The 20,078-nt window shown below is 39.0% G+C and overlaps 1 protein-coding gene across 1 annotated transcript; it reads right to left on the bottom strand.

Moving 5' to 3' along the window:
• On the bottom strand, positions 9,024–15,393 carry LOC109845650 (pectinesterase/pectinesterase inhibitor PPE8B). The gene is made up of 4 exons (XM_020414921.1): positions 15,210–15,393; positions 12,008–12,198; positions 11,523–11,793; positions 9,024–9,897 (listed from the first exon to the last, which is right to left on the bottom strand). The coding sequence occupies exons 1-4, from the start codon at positions 15,391–15,393 to the stop codon at positions 9,206–9,208; spliced, it is 1,338 nt and encodes a 445-aa protein (XP_020270510.1). The 3' UTR covers positions 9,024–9,205.

Raw genomic sequence — 20,078 nt, 5'->3', positions numbered from 1 at the left:
TTTCCGAACAATCTCGTCCATTAACTATATCAATATAGGATCAAAGCGGCCTTCGTCACATTTATCGTGACTCGACCCATCAATGGTCACATATACCAATACAATCAAACGACATAGATCAATCATGGATGTGCAGCATGAAAATTACATGCAATGTGATCAGTACATGTCTATTTTCAACTGGTCCTCCTTAGTGAGGTCAAAACCAAACATAATGTAACAGAATGTCTTAACTGAAAACTTTATTCTGATCAGACAATACAAACAAACATAAAGCACCACATATACAAACTCCCACTAAAACATAATATCCTCAAATAATACCACACCCATATGAGCAGTATGCTCATGAAAGACCTTAGGTGGTAATCCCTTAGTAAGAGGATCAGCTATCATGGAGTTTGTCCCAATGTGCTCTATGGATATCTGTCCACTCTGTACCCTTTCTTTCACAACCAGGAACTTAATGTCAATATGTTTTGACTTAGTTGAGCTCCTGTTGTTATTGGAATACATTACTGTAGATTTATTGTCACAATATAGCCTTAGTGGTCTTTCAACATTTTTCAAAATGCGCAGTCCAGTGACAAAATTTCGCAGCCATATTCCCTGATTGGATGCCTCATAGCAAGCTACAAATTCTGATGTCATAGTGGAGGAAGCTACTAGTGTTTGTTTAACACTTTTCCATGATATAGCTCCTCCTGCTAACATATAAATGTAGCCTGATGTAGACTTTCTGCTATCTTGGCATCCAGCAAAATCAGAGTCCGAATACCCAATGACCTCTAATTTCTCTGATTTTCTGTATGTGAGCATGTAATCTTTTGTTTTCTGAAGATACCTCATAACCCTTTTGACTGCTATCCAATGATCCATACCAGGGTTGCTTAAGTATCTGCCTAACATCCCAACAATGTACGCAATATCCGGACGCGTACATACCTGAGCATACATTAGACTTCCTACAGCCGAAGCATAAGGAATCTTCTGCATTTCCTGAATTTCAAGGTTACCTTTAGGGCACTGATTGAGACTAAACTTGTCTCCTTTAGCAACAGGGGTGTCACCTGGTCTGCAATCTTGCATGCTAAACCTTTTAAGTACCTTATCGATATAGCTCTTTTGTGATAATCCAAGAATACCCCGAGAGCGATCTCGATGTATCTGGATCCCTAATATAAAAGAGGCGTCCCCAAGATCTTTCATCTCAAAATTCTTTGATAGAAATCTCTTGGTTTCGTGCAACATGCCTATATCATTAGTGGCAAGCAAGATGTCATCGACATACAGAACCAGAAAAATATACTTACTCCCACTGAACTTGTGATATACACAGTCATCAACAATGTTCATCTCAAAACCGAACGAGATAACTATTTGTTGAAACTTATGATACCATTGACGAGGAGCTTGCTTGAGTCCATAGATGGATTTCCTTAATTTGCAAACCATATTCTTTGGGTCTCCTGACACAAAGTTTTCTGGTTGCACCATATAAATCATCTCATCAATGTCTCCATTGAGAAATGCAGTCTTAACATCCATCTGATGTAACTCAAGATCATAATGAGCAACAAGTGCCATGATTATTCTGAAAGAGTCTTTCGATGAAACCGGAGAGAAAGTCTCTGTATAATCAATGCCTTCCTTTTGAGTATAGCCTTTAGCCACAAGACGTGCCTTATACCTCTCCACATTACCATTTGCATCCCGCTTGGTTTTAAAAATCCATTTACAACCAATTGGTTTTGCACCTTCTGGCAATGGGACAAGTTCCCAAACCTTATTGTCTTGCATAGACTTATACTCTTCATTCATGGCATCAATCCACTGTTGAGAGTTAGAACTTTTCATGGCCTGAGAGAAGTTGATTGGATCATCTTCTAACATTCCACTACTTTCCTCATGTTCTTGGAGAAATACAATATAATCATCCGGAATAGCATTTCTCCTTTCTCTCGTGGATCTCCTTAATGGCACTGGTTCTTGAGGTTGTTGAGTTTGTTCTTCTGGAACAGGGAGTTGTTCAACATTATCATCTTGAGGTTCCGGATTTACTTCTTGAGCAACAACAGGTATAGGAACCTGAATATTGTCAAAAGTAACTGTATGGATTGGATCTGAAGCCAATTCCTCCTCAAAACTAATGTCTCTAACCTTATTTCTCCCCCCAAACTCAACATCCTCAAAGAATGTTGCTGTTCCCGTCTCAAAAATATTCCTTATAGTGGGATCATAAAACTTATAGCCCCTAGAGCGATCAGGGTACCCAATAAAGTAGCTGCTAACTGTTTTGGAGTCCAATTTCTTTTCATTTGGCCTATAAGGCCTTGCCTCAGCTGGACATCCCCAAATATGTAAATGCTTTAAACTGGGCTTTCGACCAGTCCAAAGCTCATAAGGTGTTTTAGCAACTGCTTTACTTGGTACTCTATTCAGAATGTAAGCTGCTGTCTTAAGTGCTTCTCCCCAGAGTGACTCTGGTAAAGAAGAATGAGCAATCATACTTCTTACCATATCCTTAAGAGTCCTGTTTCGTCTTTCAGCTACACCATTCATGCTAGGTGAACCCGGCATAGTGTACTGTGGGACGATACCGCATTCCTCTAGGTATCTAGCAAATGGTCCTGGACGTTGTTCACCTGAACCATCATATCTACCGTAGTACTCACCACCACGATCAGATCTGACGGTTTTAATTCTTCTGTTGAGTTGATTCTCAACTTCAGCTTTATAGGCTTTGAACATGTCCAGAGACTCAGATTTTTCATGAATAAGATATAGGTGCCCATAACGTGAGTAATCGTCTATGAATGATATAAAATATTGTTGACCATTCCAGGATTCCGTAGGGAATGGCCCACAAATATCCGTATGTATCAATTCTAAGACATCCGAAGATCTGTTGGCACCTAATCTCTTCACTTTGGTCTGTTTTCCCTTGATACATTCAACACATACGTCGAAGTCCGAAAAATCAAGGGAATCCAAAATGCCATCAGACACAAGACGCTCAACTCTACCTTTTGAGATATGACCTAAGCGCTTATGCCATAATGTCGCCGAATTTTCCTTATTTAATTTACGCTTAGTACCACGTGATTCCACATGCAAGGATTCATTGTAAGAAGCAATTGTATCAAGCAAATATAGGTTGTCATAAATACTCAAGTAACCGGTTCCCACAACATTTGAATTAAAAGATAAACTGAATTGACTGTTTCCAAATGAACAAGAATAACCTGATTTGTCCAATACAGAAACAGAAACCAAATTCCGTCTAAAAGACGGTACTACAAAAGTATCTTTTAAATCCAAATAATAACCAGTTCCTAACAACAACCTAAAGTGCCCAATTGCTTCCACATCTACCGATTGTCCGTCGCCCACAAAGATGTGTCTTTCAACATCACTTGGCTTTCGGTAGCTCAGGCAACCCTGCATAGAAACACTTATGTGAGTAGTAGCACCAGAGTCTAACCACCAAGTGTTTCTAGGTACTGAAGCTAAATTAACCTCAGAACAGACCAAAGCAAGGAACGTACCCTTATTATCACGCCAGGCGTGATATTTTGTACAGTCCTTCTTTACATGTCCAGGCTTCTTACAGAAGAAACAACCCTGATTATCCTTATGTTGTTTCTTCTCAACTGGACCCTTAGCAGCTTCCTTATCATTCTTCCTTTTCTTGCCCTTATCCTTAGAGGCATAGGCCAAATGAGCACTTTCTGTCTTATCTTGCTTCAACCTGTCTTCTTCTTGCACACAGTATGAAATGAGCTCATTTAGAGTCCATTTCTCCTTTTGACAGTTATAACTGACCTTAAATTGGTTAAACTGTGCAGGAAGAGACAACAAAACCAGATGCACTAATAACTCGTCACAAAGATCGAGTTTAAGTGCCTTAAGCTTTGAAGCAATATGAGACATTTCCATAATGTACTCCCTGATATTTCCTTTGCCCTTATACTTCATTGAAATCAAGCGAGCTAAAAGCGTGCTTGTTTCTACCTTATCGTTTTTCGCAAAACGCTTCTCAATTTCGGCAAGGAAATCTTTAGCCTTAGTAATCCCTTCGGATTCTATGCCCCTGAAGGCTTCCGGAACGCCGCGCTTAATGATCATAAGACTCATGCGATTTGAACGCTCCCACTTCTCATGCTCCTTCTTTGCATCAGGAGTGCTATCCGCATTGAGAGGTTGGGGTTGTTCAGTTCTTAATGCATAGTCAAGATCCATGCAGCCAAGAACAATTAATATGTTCTCTTTCCAAACCTTGAAGTTTGTCCCATTTAGCATGGGAATTGAGTTGATGTTAGCAGAAATTGTTGCAGCAGATGCATTAGCTGAAATAAAACAAAAATGCTCACATCAATAACCATAATCAATAAAATTCAAATAATGACAATCCCCATCCAAGATACCGGCACAACATTAATATCAAGTCTTTGGACAGTAATATTAACTTGTAAGTGATACCTTGTTGCAATGATCAAACATTGACAATAACTCATGTCAAATAATGAAACTATCTTTGGATCGATTCATTATTCACATGTAAACCTTATAATTGTCACACGTTTATCATCACAGATGTGTATACAGTCTAAATAAATATTAATCTTCCTTTGGGCCGATTAAATATTTACACGAAAGCATACACACAAACATCTCACATTCCTCATGAACAATCTACACAAGAGAGGTTACTTTGGCAACTTCTTGTTTCAATTAATCAATTGGAGTGAGAGACAACCTTAATACCTTAGTGTCATAATATTTGAATTAAATAATTGATTAAAAACCAAATTAGATTTAAATTAAAAAGTTTTAATTTAAATCAACTGAATTTCCAAAAACTTAATTGGGGTCTCACAGCTTAATTAGGGCCCATAACTTAATTGAATAAATTAAGTATACCAAAGTGGACCCATGAAAAGCCGAGGCTTAACCATAATGAACACGAAGTTCCCTTAACTTCGAACGCGAGGTTCGACTGTATTGAGTACGAGACTCACTTAAGCACGAACGCGAGGTTCGTCTGAAAATGAACGAACGCGAGGTTCGTTTGATAAAAGAACGCGAGGTTCAAATTGGGAACGAACGCGAGGTTCGTTAAAAAAAATGAACACGAGGTTCGTCTGAAGTACGAACGCGAGGTTCGTCTGAAGTACGAACGCGAGGTTCGTCTGAAGTACGAACGCGAGGTTCGTCTTAAGTTCGAACGCGAGGTTCACCTTAGAACGAACACGAGGTTCGTTAAAATTGAGCTTGACGCTCACCTGAGTTGAACGCGAGGTTCACCTTAGAACGAACGCGAGGTTCGTTAAAATTGAGCTTGACGCTCACCTGAGTTGAACGCGAGGTTCACCTTAGAACGAACGCGAGGTTCGTTAAAACTGAGCTTGACGCTCACCTGAGTTGAACGCGAGGTTCACCTTAGAACGAACGTGAGGTTCGTTGAGCGTGAAGCTCGGTTAAAATTGAACGAACGCGAGGTTCGTTTGAGGTAACCACCTCCTAAATTTTCGCCATGAACCCTTAGAGTTTCAAACTGAAACCGCCGCCGTCAAACCCAAGAAACCTTTGATTTTTATTTTCAAAACAGATTCAGAATTGGAAAAAATTGAAGAAAAAATCAAAGAAAAATCTAAAAAAAATTCCAAAAGTTACTGTTCACCGGCGATATTTCAGTTACTGTTCATCCGAAAAAAACTTTACTGTTCATCCGAAAATTTTCGTTATTGTTCATCCGAACCCAAAAATTGAATCTTTAACCAGAGATTTAAGATCAAAAACCCAATAAAACTTAAATCCCTAAGAATTAATCAAGGTGGCTCTGATACCACTTGTTAGATCTAAATCAAAACTTAAGATCTAAAACCATATAGCCATGATTAATTCAAAGAGATTAACAAAATCAAAAGAGCGGAAGCTTATACCTGAATCCATGGATGAAAACTTGATTTGGGTTTTTTGATGATCTTCTAACCTTAGGGTTTCTCCAAATCCGAATTTCTCTAGCTAGATGGGGGTGTAGAGAATTAGAGAATGTAACCCTAGGTTAGGGACCATAACCCCTTATTTATAGATGTTGTACTTTTGTAATTTAGCCCCTCAATAAATTACAATTACAACCTGGTATCTGCACATATAACCCCATAACTTATTTAAATACCAAATTAACCCAACTTAATTGATCACTTTAGTGGGTTATCCTGAAAGATAGCAATACACATTGATTAATCATATGTGCCCACAAATAGATTTATTAGATTAAATCCAACATGGGGCAATTACAATGTTTAGGGTTTCTTTGGGATATGTACCCTTCAAAATATATTAACTTTAGGGTTGATGAATTATTCCTAATACTAGAGTAATCCAGTATAAAAGGCAATTCCTAAAAACAGATACCAGTAAATACAATACTCAATAAATTAACAAAGCCTGTCAAATAATAAAAATATTTGGCCCATTAAAACCTCTATTATATGACCCAGCCCTTAAAAATATAAAAGAGGGGCAATCTCAGTAGGGCTAGACGTAAAAGTTATGAGTTCAAAAAGACACGGAACCTGACGACAAAAGTAGTGCGTGGTAAGTCTAGTTAATGGGCCGGCCCATTACAAACATACAAGAGGAAAGGTTGAAGCAACTCGTGTAACATTTTCATGGTGCGGCCTATGAACAACGCCCTCAGCCGACACAAATTTGTTGTTGACTTCTTGCTCTTTAATTAATTTTAGTTCAAAAAGACACAAATTTGTTGTTGATTTCTTGCTCTTTAATAAAAAAAGGGAAGAAGAAGAAGAAGGAAGTACCAAAACCTTTTCACATGCACAGAGCCGTAACAACACAAATGTGCAACTCAATCATGATATGAAACATGTCAATGGTTCTTGTGTTGCTATCGAAACTTCAGCATCAGAAATTATAGAAAGAAACAGTTAACATGTCAATGGTTCTTGTATAAGGCTCATATTTTCATTAAAGGGATGTTAATGAAACATGCATACTGGCTGCAGTGATGAATTCACATGACATGAGGACTATAAAGTATAAACCAGAGCGCAATGACCAGGCCTCTAAATAACAAAAGGAATATCATAGCATGTCAGAGAGGGTGTGTTGATACCTAACGTGTGAGGCGAGAGGCGGAGGGGGAGCGTCGGCTGTCGTCGAGGGAGGAGAGCATGTCGATACCGGTGGGAGGTGGAGCTTCTTGACGAGGTGGGTGAGGTAGGAGTGGAGGGAGCGGAGGAAGGAGGTGGTTGGGAGTCAGAAAAGGAGGGCGGTTGGGGTTTTCACGGGTTAAATTTTTTTAAAATAAGGGTCAAGTATCCTGGACGAAAATTTCCGTCTAGGATATCCTAGCTAATTTTAAAAAAAAAATTAAAAATAATACATCCGTCTACTTTGCTATCTTAAACGAAAATTTCTTTGTAGAATGTTTTATCCTAGACGGAATATTCTAAATAGAAATTTTATATTGTTTTCTTTAAATTTCTAAATTTTCATGGTGTTATTGTTTATAGTTTATGGATTTTGTATTGTTTTTGTAAGTTGTGATGTTTTCAAGGTTTTTTGGGTAAATTTTGAACCTTTGAGGGATGTCTTGTTTAACTTTCGTATCTTTCATGGTGTTTTTTGTAAATTTTTAAAACTTTCATGTTGTTGTTTGTAATTTGTAGCTTTTATACTGCTTATAAGTATTGGCATTTTTTGGATGTGTTTTTATAAATTTAGAATGTTAAGGATTGAATGATACATAGGTTAAAGTAAATGAGTTGCTGACCCATTTATGATCCAATTAGTAAATGAGTTTTTTGAGTCGATCTGCTTATGATCCGACCCGTATAAAGTGATCCATATAGCCCATACTCATTTATAACAGGTCGGGTTAGGTTGGATGGGATCATAAAATTCCCACCCTTATAAACTCTTCTTATATGAAGCAAATCTCATGTTTATTTAAATAAATAAATACTTCTATTTTGTCAATCATGTTACAGAGCATACTCATAAGGTTCAATTTCTCATCCCGCTAATTTTTTTCCGATATGATAATCCTGCTAATTAGCACTATATAATTTTCTTTCTTTTTATTTTTTTTTATTTTTTTACTATACTCCATTTTATCATGTGAAATATTACTTACAACAAGCATTGATTTATATGGGATTAGAAACAGGGGTTTTTTTGCCTATGAACCAATGGTTCTACCCACATTTATTTTTAAATCCACGGGCTTCCATAATGCCTAATGGCTGCACCTAAAAAATCCTACGTGCTTGTATTCTTCCCTCTTTCCTCCCTCCTCCTTCACTGGGACCCACCACCATCCCACGGATCGCGCACCCACACCGCTGCCCTCGAGTCCGAACCCGTCATCTTCGAGCCTGACAATGCTCTCTTCGATCCGAACCCGACCCGTAAGCATACCCATTTCTATTCTTTTCCTCATGCTAACTGGAATAATAAAAAAAGAAAAACATTGTTCTATCACATCCTAGTCAGTTGGTACATCAAGACCAAATTAATCTTGTCACGCTAGTCCGAATAATAACTGGTATTCGGATCATGGAGCAGCCTCATTTGCACCCATTCGACTAGAGGATCCAACTTTAACCCGAGAGAAATTTAATGCATCTAATAAAACTGCAAAAAAAAAAAAAATCAACCAAGTGGGGATAATATATAAATAAACAGTTCATATTTTAAAAACATGTATACATTGAGCTCAGGTCTAATGCGGAAGGTCATCAACAATCAGAAGGAAGTAACGGAACCCATTACTCACCAGCACATTTCCTCATTGCTCGGGTTTTTAGAACAAAATTTTCTTTTTTAAACTTCATAATTTTCGTATATCCGATCGATGTGGGACTATTATAGACCTGACTTTACACACGGACTAACTAACCCACTCGTGATCAAACATGGGAAAACCCCGTGATTCAACGTCCAGACACGAAACCACATATCACGATGACAACAGAAAATTTAACAACCTTGACTATAACTTAGCCTTCCGCTATAAATTATAATCAAGCAAAAAGAATCAGACTTGACAGTAACAAATATGAAACAGCCCACGACTCTTCAAATTAAGAGAGCGACCTCAAAACACACTACCCCCCATAAAAACAACCCACCCTACGCTATACAAACTATTTAATCTCACTGACCATTTACACCGTCAAAACCCTGCCGTATACTTAACCCCAGTCGACGGCAACCACGTATCCCCCTTGATGAACTGAGCCACCGTAAAATTGGCCACGTCAGCCGAACTGTTGGTCGCATGGTAACCCGGCCACTTAACCCTATTTGCTAGGCCTGATCCAGGCCCATAATTCATGTACTCCACATAAGATGATGTGTTGAGCGCGAAGTCGTCTTGAAAAGGTAACCACCCTTCAGGCCTAATGGCATTGCCTAAATAAGATTGCATAACTATCGTTCTCGAGTACTCCTTCCAAGGCCTACCGAGATAGGTGTATGTTTGGTTCACGTTTTTGATGAGATCCGCATCTGCAGTAATGTTGCATGACTGGATAGCAAATCCTGTGTTTTGGTTAGGATCTTTGCGTCCCTGGGCGGTAATGGTGTTTTTCTGGTTGGGTAACGCGAGTCGAGCTAGGATTTTAGAGTTCTGGATGACGGCAGCAGCGTTGCCAAAGATAAAGTCGACTGTGCCTGTGATGACACAGTCGCGATAGAACTGACGGAGGGAATGGGGATAGAGCGTGTCTTGGTAACCTCTGAAGGCGCAACGATAATAGACTGACAAGTCTGAGTCTGAGCGAAGGGCGACCGCTTGGTGGTTTGAGGGTCCGGCGGTGTTTTCAATCGTTAGGTCCCGTGCAATGAACCCTCTTCCGGATATACCTGTAGAAGAAGGAGACATTTAAAACATTGGTTACCTGTCGTTCAAAAATGTGTGAAACAAAAGAAAAAGCTAATTAATTTCTTATAAAATTTGGGTAAATTTTAACAAAACACTTTAACTAAGTTGTGCCTATTTTGAGATAAAAAGCTAAAAAGTTTGGAAATGTCACTTAACCCCCCAAAACTTTGAAGTATCCCCCAAAGAGTTTTAGGAAATAGATTCAAGTTTTGGGAGTCAAGGGGGCATCTCCCATTTTTTTGCGGGTTATATCAAAATGGGTGAAGCTTCTTTTTTGTGAAATTTGCCCTAATGACCTGTTTGAGAGATCACTAAAAGCTTTACATTAACTGATAGTTTGATAATAGTCAGATACTTCAATTCAAATTATAGTAGGCACCTTCCTACCAGGCAAATATGGGCCAATTTAAGAGTAGCCGACAAAAATCTCATGTGCTAGAATCCTGACCCCTAACTGACAAGAGTAAGAACAAGTCAAATGAATAATCCAGTGAAAGAATCGCATCTCCACTTTAGTCACGTATCACATACTTTCAAGAGTAAGAACAAGTAAAATGAATTATTGGGAACACAAAATTTCCCCTCCGTGCTTGATATAATAGAAGAAAACAGAGAAAAGGAGAAAGATCGGTGATAAAAGAAGACAGCGAGGAGAATGTGACATGAGAATGCGATTGACATGAGCTTTGGAGAGAAAAGAGATCTCGTGGCTCCTTATACTAATCAAATTAAGAACTTGATCTAGATCGTCCAAAGGATGGGAGAGAAGGAAAAGAAATGTTTTTCTGACCACAAAAATCGAACTTATGCATGTCATTGTAGCCTAATCATAAATAGTAGGAAATAGATATGACGGCAGGGGCACATGCATGTATGGAGATTTATGAATAAAGTCACAACTTGGTAGCCTGTTCACAAGAATCACATTATGAACCTAAGTTCAGCCCCTGATCTAATCAAATTCGTTAGTTACATTAATGTAAAACACATGTAGTAACTCTTACAAAATTGATTAAATGTAAGGGATCCAAAAAAATGCCGCGTCCAACCCATGTTATGTTGATTAATGATGATACGAATTTAATGTGGTTTCATTGATGAAATTGCTAGTTCTGTGAAAGCTAGCATCCTCCACTAGCTAGGTTGATTTATTAGCTTCGATCCTTTTTAGCCATTACACTTGCATGTTGCTACCTGCAACAAATTAGATCAAGAAACCCACAGGCTTGGTATCTGAGGATGAGACATGGATTTTTTACTTTACTAAGTTCAGTGAAAGTTCATGTGCCCAAATGTTGTTGCCTCTAAAAATAGTTTCCAAACTGGAAAACTTAAATGAGACCATATCTAACGAAGTTTATATGTAAAGATTCATCAAACTCCTAATTCTGCATGTCAATAGACAATAAAGGGTGCACTTTAAAACTGAGCCTATTCATTCTGTGTAAAAAAGCATAGGAGTGTAAGTATTTGATATATATTATGAAATAAGATACAAATTAGAATGTGTGAAGAACAGAGTAACACTGCTGCAGAGGTTTTGAGCAAAAGATTTTTGAAATTTAGACAGTAATTAATGTGGGACAAAAAAAATTAATTTGCTCACCGACAGTAGCAGATCGATAAGTGGTCCAATTGCCGGCGACGCTCCTGTTGCCGGAGATCACCGTCTGATCCATTCCGTCCCCAATCAGCATTATCATCCACTTCTTCTTCTTGATCTCCACGTTCTCCACATAAACACCCTTCTTCACATAAATCACATACCTTCTCCTCGCTCTCCGCCGGCGCCTCCTCTCACCGCCTCCCCCCGTCGTGTAGTTCCCTGTCCCGTCCGCCGCCACCACCACATCCGGCGTCACCCCGCCGGGTCCCATCTGCATGCACAACCAGTGTAATTTATCATCAGCGTTGTGTTCGGAATCCGCATCGACGGTCTCATGATTTTTTTTTTTTTTGACCTTTTTAATTAGGTGTATACCCTACGCTAATTCTAGTGATGTTACGGATAACAATTAATTAATTAATACACGTAAAAATAATTTTTTTTTAAAAAATCGTATAAAGCGTCCTGTAAATTAAAGATGTTACCTGCAGCAATCTCCGGTCCTCTGCTCTGACCCATTTCGGGAACCCGTCGGAAGAAACGAGATTTCTCTTGTTCAACCCGCCGGGGATCTGGGATAGGGCTCGGGCGACGAGGGAGAGACTGGAGTCGAGGCGAGGGCCGACGAGCGGACAGGAGGGAGGGAGGTGCCGGAGAGGGACTCGCGGCACGTGTCCTGTTCCGAGGGCGGGCGGAGAAGCCAGGTCCTCGAGGTGCGAGATGGCGTCGCCGAGACCGTGGCCGGCGAGGCAGAGGGAGAGCTCGGTGAAGGAGAGGTCCGAGGAGGTCGAGGCAGTCGGAGCGGGCCGAGGAGAGCGCGGAGGTCGCCGCCGTAAAATGCGCCGGCCGCGGGGAAGGAGAATGGTGGCAGATGCAGGGTTTGGATGACGGAGAGCGGTGGAGTGGAGGGGTGGGTAAGGGGATGAGGAGGATGCGGGAGTTGTTGTTGTTGAAGGAGGCGGACGGGTTTAATCGAGAACAGACGTGGCGCATTCTGCTGAGCCTGTGGGTGACGGAGTTAAGGAAGCGGCCTGGGAGAAACGGGGTAGGAGGAGGAGGAGAGAGGTGACGGCGGGAGATGGGGAAGGATGACGGCGTTAAGGAAGAGAGGAAAGAGGAGGAGGGGGTTTTAAGTGAGAGAGAAGGGGTTATGTTGGGAGCTTTTATAGAGTCGAGCGCCAGAGAGAGAGAGAGAGAGAGGCGATGGCGATTGATTAATTTTTGTGATTAATGAAGATTTTGGTAGCAGATAGAGAGATGGCAAGTAGAGAGAGAGAGAGAGAGAGAAGGGGGGAGAGGATCGTGGAATTGGCGCGCTTTTAGTATTGGGGGTGTAATGATGATATTATTATTATAAACTCAATACTAAAAAACATTTCGCTGCCTTTAACTTTGATTGTTTGGGAGGATTCAGGATTCCCTCTATTTTTCAAATACGACCCTTGCATCTTCTGTATTTGTGGAGCTGCTCTAAAATCTCATTATTTGTTAAACTACTCAGGATTATCAACACAGACGGAAACACCCGTACGTTGAAAATTCCTCGACTCTGTCGAGTGAAAATTTGGCTGTTTTGTAGGTGTTTTTACATTGCAGTTGCGAATTTGCTATTTTAGGTTGAGTAAATTTTTTGGTTCTAGGGATAATTATTTTCAAATATTTACAAACACGGATCATTTAAGAGGGGTATATTAAAAAAACCTAAAAAAGCTTTGTTTGATAGGAGAGATAACTACAGATGTGACATACGTGACGGTGTTATAGAACGGCTATGCATGACAGTGTAGGTAGAGTTGGCAAACTCTTGTATATACACGGGCGCGTTATCATGTATCTCGAACATTTTAGATATATACTAGGTTTTATACATGTACAATGCACGTTCTTAAATATCATGATTAAGTATTTTTAGCTTATTTTTTAATTAAAATTTGTTCTTCAGTTCCACTTTAATAGTTTATGCTCACTTTTGTCTCTAAACTTTAATATTGGGATTAGTTATTTTCTTTGATGCTTGTTTAAATGGGGTACACTCAATTTAAATTTTCATGTTAATATTTGAATTGATAGAAAATAAATATAATTTAAAGCTAATTTAAATTTTTATATTATTTTGATTAACATGAAACAAAGCTTTACTTGAGAAAATACAGTGTTGCAAAAGTAAAAAAATATTAAAATAATATTATACAAGGAAGTTGAATATTTAAAACCAATAAGCTAAAAAAAGTATGCTAAAACGATGCAAAAGAGAATATTAAGTAATTATTAATAGAGTTCATAAAAATTATAAATTAAATATTAATGTTAACTCTAGTATATTTTTATATGATAAAAGCATTTGCACAAGCATATAAAAGTACTAAAAAAAGCTCATGAAACACCCTTCTAAATATTTCTAAATTCACTCAAAATAATTAAACTATTTTATAAAATATTCACAAAATATTATCTTTTTATTCTTTCTATTTTATTTTTTTACTGAGCTAATATCAATCATTTCTCACCTTTATCTTTTTCCCGGACAATTCCAGAGTAGTAACTTCATCATCTACTCGATTGTGACATCAGGCTAGAGTTGTACTTTTTGTGTTGTTATTGTTCCTGGGCTCGTTAATCTTTTTTCTTGTTTTTTAAATTCACAAAAAAGTTAAATGTACTTTTGATATTCAACACAAACTTCTTGAAATGCAGACTTTGGTTTTCTTATTTCGATGAAAATAAATATTAATTTCATATATATAAAATTCTTTATGTTCCTAATTTATTAATTAAATAAGATTAGGAACTACCTTTTTTTTACAATGAATTCTTCTGATATGCATCCAATAATAGTTTTTGTTACGTCAATAATATTATATTTGCTCTATCCCTGTTATATTTCACAAAGATCTAAACTAAATACTTGTATTTTTATTGCTAATTTGCCTTAGATTATAATATTAATGTTTAATCTTTTTAGTATTTGAAGAATAAATTATGAAATTTATAAATGATTACTAATTTTTCTTACATCTTCCATGGAGAATTCTTCTTTGTTTGGGATAAATTTATTAAATTATTCTTCAATGTAACTCAGTTGGTGCTTCTTTAATAAACATACCTTATGTTAATGCCTATTCAAATGATTCATGAACGTTTTCTAAAATTTAGATTTATTTCCGTCACTTTCCCATTTGCAATAGAAATAGCTTGATTCTTTTGAATGATATCTCTAAACATTCTGATAGTTTCTCCATACGTAATTCGTTGTATTTTTTTTACCCTATAAATATTATTAACATCAGATATTAATATTTTAAAGTTATAATTAATTAATGCTAAGCTATTATTTTATAATCTTTTATTATTTTTATGGATTTAAACATCTATCAATTAAAATTACTAATGTGTTTTACTACTCCAACTTATTAGTATAATTTTATGTGGTTGCTTTAATTATATATGTGTTGTGCACAGCGGAACCGAAAGAGCATGAACACAAACGAGATAGAATCACAACCAATAAGTAAAACAAAAACCAAATAATACAAGATACAGATTTTACGTGGTTCGACAATGTGCCTACGTCGTCGTCTGACAAACAAGTTTTCTTCTGAGGACTTGTTGCCTTGATGGCGTTCTCAAGAGTCACACGTTTAAAGCCACGCTTTCGTGAGCACAGGACCTTAACGGGCTCTTGGATACTGACTGGCAGTCCAAGACGGTCAGTTGCAGGAGTTTTCCCATTATAGAAAGACTCTGACTTGTTGTGATGACGTGTGCGACCCCCAACTCGAGTAGTTGCTCGGGGTTCAGTCACCGGATCCAAGCGCTTTTTGATCGAAACTTTGCCTTGATCCTTGTGCAAAGGACCCAGACGATCCGCCATTAGCTTCTTGCTTTTGAACAAGTCTACGCTGCCGCGAGGCTTAATTTACTGAAAGTATTGGATCAATCAGAGTAGGGGCAGAACTCGATGGAACAGGTGCAGAATGTCTCTTGTATTGACCCTGGCGCGGGTCAGACCCACGGTTGGGAGGGTCGGATTTGAGTTATCCGCGGCTTAGAGGGTCAGATTTGAGTGTCCCGCGGGCTGGAGGGTCAGATCTGGGTGACCCGTGTTTTTCGATCTTATCGGCCGCCGATTCAGACTTTGGCCTCCAAGTTTGATGCAGCCTTGGTTGTTTCATGGCTATGTCCTTCTTCTGCATCTTTTGTGCCTTCTGTACAAGAGTTCGCGCTTGTGCAAGAAACATGTGGCGTTTCTGAATCCGCTCCTCAAGAGTTGAACGGGTCCTTTTGACTTGGATCAATTCACATGTTGATGATTTAGAGGAGGAGGGGTTTTTCGCTCGCTGTTGTGGCGGTTGATACTTTCTGGACTTTAGATCCGTTTCGTAGCGAATCCCGTCAACCGGTTCCAAAGCTTTAGCAAGTTGGCACGCTAGTCGTTGGTGTTGCCTTTGGCGTGCCCTCTTCTATAGAATTGGCGTGCCTTCAGTACTCAACTCTCTAATTGAGGAGGAGTTCAGATCTGCAGATCCGGCCTTGTTGGAGGCCGGAGGGGTATTGCAAGGTGCAGCTACTGCATCAACGGGGGCGTTGATCTTCCTACGCTTGCGAGTAGAGGAGGATCTGGAGGAGGAGGATGACAGATACTCCTCGTACTTCTGTTGGTCGAACTCGTACTCGACCTTTTCTTCAACCGGGATATGGATCCGAGGTTGCGACACGTCAGCCTTCGCAAAAAGGCTGTCGGCTCCCACTGTGGTCGCCAGTTTGTTTGGTTCAAAAGTTGTTTTCGTTGTCATTGAATCTATTACAACTTTGGTCGTTACAATAAACTCGAATAAAATAAAAAGTTGATCTTTTTATAAGATCTCATTATATAATAAAAATAAAAAGTTTACAACTTTATCAAACAAACGCAGAGGGATCGTTTATCGGTCTTCTACTTGTGCGGGATATTTGCCTTTTCCGAGGATGTCGATATTCATGGACCACCTACGGATTAGATCCGGTTGTCGAAAAATTAACGGAGCTCCTACTTCACCAAGGAAGTATTCGCTTGAAGCTCTGAAATCGACCAAACGAAATCAGTAGCTCTTCTCGAGATTAAGACTAAGCCTAATCTCAAGGAACGGTCGTACGGGGGGAGATACGAGTTCAGATCATTCGAAAGCCTTCCTCTTTATACTAAAGTTCGTCGGGATCTGACTTGCCTTTGCTGTAAATTCGTGCTCCTTTGACTCATCAATCCGGCAGCACCTCGCCCTCTTGATAATAATCTACCCCTGTGAATTAAGCCCCTAGGCCTGTATTTATAGGCTTCGGTTGGGGTTTTTCGGATAAGAATGATGGATTTGGCCATAACTTCAGTCAATAACGGCCTAACCATATTTGTGGATGATATCAAGTCAGTTGGAAACCCCTGGAACAGATAAATCCCGAGAAAACCGCTCAAAACTGTCGAAAACATGTCTGGGGGTCGAAACAGCGTCGCTAAACTTTTTGGTATTTTCTGACTTTTTCGGGACTTGTATTTTCCATCGTTTTGCGTATTTGGTCGTTTTGTTGACTTGCACGCGTCGTTTATGAGTATTTCGTCGTTTCGTTAACTTGTACGCTTCCTCGTACAGATCCTTTGGCTGACGAGCGTGCGGGCCACATGAGGATGGTTTGAGCGCACGGGACGCTTGGTTTGCCATTCTGGTGGCTGACGAGCGTGTGGGCCACTTGGCATTTATCGTTGTGGTGGTTCGTTGCCGCGTCATCAACGGTTTGCCGATTCGCTTCATGCGCTTGTCGACGTCGGATAATTCTCTTTGACTCGGATAATCCTCTTCGACTTGGATAATGACGTTCATCGCTTTCTCTTTTGTCTCGAACTGTATTCGGGGACCTATAGGTAATTTTTGACGCCTACATTGTGACCATATTTACCTTCTGATATAAGATGTATAACAAGCAAACTCATGAAAAAAATAGCGACTTTTATAAGTTAAACTCGGATACGGATGAATTATTGACTTTCCCACAAAAAAGACTATCTCTCAATCTGGAAGGCAGATTCTAACATATTATATATGAAATTCGCTGATATCGATGAGACGAAGTCATCCAGATTGGTAGATCCTAGAAATCACACCAGTATCACCTATTTTTGGCATAAATCCGAAAATAATTAATTTTTTATTTTTAGTAATAAAGTTACAATTAGTTTAGATTAGAAAACAAATTCAATTTTGATTCATGTTGGTGGATTGATTTGTTTCTTCTATTATAGATAACTTTTGTAGGGTAGATTTGATACTTTTTATTTCTTTGTAGTTCTAGTTTTATCAGGAGTCTATTTTGTGCTTCTACTTAAAAAGAGACATGTAATCCTAGAATTATTAGATCAATTTTATCAATAAAATTCCTCTTATTAAATTTTCTTGGTAGATTCGAAGATTGTTCTTTGTGGATTCAGAGAGCACTCCTTAATAGATTTTGAGATATATTACTTCCGAGCTACGTTACTTTCTATAAATTAGATGAATATTTATTTTTTGCAACAAGTCAATCATGAAAACAATAAATTAAAAAAGTACAAAAGCATTCAAATTCTAAATCAAAATTAATGTCGATAGTCCTACAACTAATTTTCAATGTATAGAGAGTTTAAACCTCCATATCAGATGTCATCATGTCACCATCCAATAGAAAACTTGTTGCAATAAGTCTCCAGATATAACTAGGATTATTTCTATGTAAATGGCATAAAATAGCCAAAAACGATATAAACTACAAGAGGTTCCGACGGATTATTCCTTAGAAGTATTGAACATTTCTAGGATATTATAGAATGATCCTAAAATCATACAAACACATGCCAATAAAGAAAATCTCAAAAATCCTAAAATAGGTAAAATCACAAGAAAAACATGCACACAAAAAGACCCTTTGGTAGATTATCAAGTACTCTACCAGATGAGCTACTAGAGGAAGACATTGTGGAGGTGATTAATATGTGAGTATAGTCCCACATCAGATAAGATAAGAAAGAGTGATGAGTTTAAATAGAAGTTTGAGTCAAATACCTAATAGCTATAGCTTTTGGGTTAAAATTGATTTCTAACTTCTGTTTAAGGCTAATAAACTCTAGATTGGGCCCGGTTTCCCCCCCAACAATGATATCAGAGCTAAGGTCATGGTCCAATTAATTTAAAAAAACAGATGATCTTCGATGTGAAGCCCGAAGGTGTCGGGAGAATCCACGGGCTTCCGTAGGAGTGATATAGTCTAGTTTGTCACCATGAGTGAAGTGGTGAAAGTTTCTACGGATGTTTGATAGCTATGTGCTGAATGCATGGTCTGGTTAGCCCCGAGTGAAGTGGTGGAAAAGTTTATGAATTGGTTAGCCCACAAGTGAAGTTGCGCAAAACTTAGGGGGGGTTATTCGTTGGTGTAATTTGGGATAAATTGTTCCAATGGGGTAATTTTATCCAATGGGATAATTGAATGGGATAAAGTGGGGGTAAAATGGGGTAATGGGATAATTTGAGTGGGACAATTTTAATATGACATCTTTTTATAATATTATATTTATAGCTTAATTAAATTCAAATTTAACTTGATATAACATCAAATGATTAAATAAATTCAGTCCTCAAGAACGTGTAATATTCTAATCACATAATTAACTAGATAATGTTGCACTAAACAAAACATCCAGAATTTTCAAACAGCAACAAGCATGCATTCAACCTTCGATGAAATCAACTCCCATCGGAGCCCCAAACTCCCGAATGACACCATCAGAGAAAGAAAGAACAACATCCCAGCCGCCGCAAGCCATAACACCAAACGAAACAGATTACAGAAAAAAAAGTTTTTAAAATCATTCTTCAGACCAAATTAACCTTCTTGTGCTAATTATCAAACAAGGTTCGGACCCAAACCGGCCAGCTCCTTCCCGATCCTCGTCATCTCCTTCCCCAAGACCTTAGCCCTCACCAGACTCCCAACGGTCTTCACCCCCAGCCCCAAATCCTTCCACCAAACCCCCCTCGCCATCCTCTTGTACAGGTAGCTGTCGAACCTCATCCTCTTCACGTACTCGTCCCCACAGAGCTCCACCAGCGCCTCCCTCCCCTCGTCGCTCCCGTAGAACACCAGCCGATTCCGGCGACGGAGCTCGATTTTGGTGACGGAGCTCGAGCTCGATTTTGGCAGAGGAACGGGCGCTCGAGATCGATTCCGGCGACGAAGCTCGATTTTGGCAACGGAGGTCGAGCTCGATTTTGGCGGAGGAGCGGCGATTTGGGGGTAATTTTGTTCCGCTCTCTTGTTCCAGAAATCAAAATGGGGTAATTTTGAGGGTTGGGCTGAGTTATCTTTATATAGGTGGTGTAATTTTAGGGGAAGTGGGGTATTTGTCCCCCAATTGTCTCAACAAACCAATAACACCACAATAGATACTCCAGTTCCAATTACACTAATGAATAACACCAAACACTGGTGTTCCAAAAATTATCCCATTATCCCATTTTTTACACCAATGAATAACCCCCCCCCCCCCCCCCCCTTCTC

The sequence above is a fragment of the Asparagus officinalis genome, chromosome 6 (genome assembly GCF_001876935.1).
Source record: "Asparagus officinalis chromosome 6, Aspof.V1, whole genome shotgun sequence".
Taxonomy (NCBI): domain Eukaryota; kingdom Viridiplantae; phylum Streptophyta; class Magnoliopsida; order Asparagales; family Asparagaceae; genus Asparagus; species Asparagus officinalis.
The sequence above is the reverse complement of the archived record's forward strand: the minus strand, read 5'-3'. Positions and strand labels throughout refer to the sequence as shown.

Bases quoted from the DNA above. Each gene is read 5' to 3' on its own strand.
- LOC109845650 (XM_020414921.1), bottom strand. From the start codon at position 15,393: ATGGCGGATCGTCTGGGTCCTTTGCACAAGGATCAAGGCAAAGTTTCG. The intron at 11,794-12,007 runs GTAACATCTTTA...TTGTGCATGCAG, and splicing joins AGGACCGGAGATTGCTGCAG to ATGGGACCCGGCGGGGTGAC. The intron at 9,898-11,522 runs GTGAGCAAATTA...CTTCTTCTACAG, and splicing joins TTATCGATCTGCTACTGTCG to GTATATCCGGAAGAGGGTTC.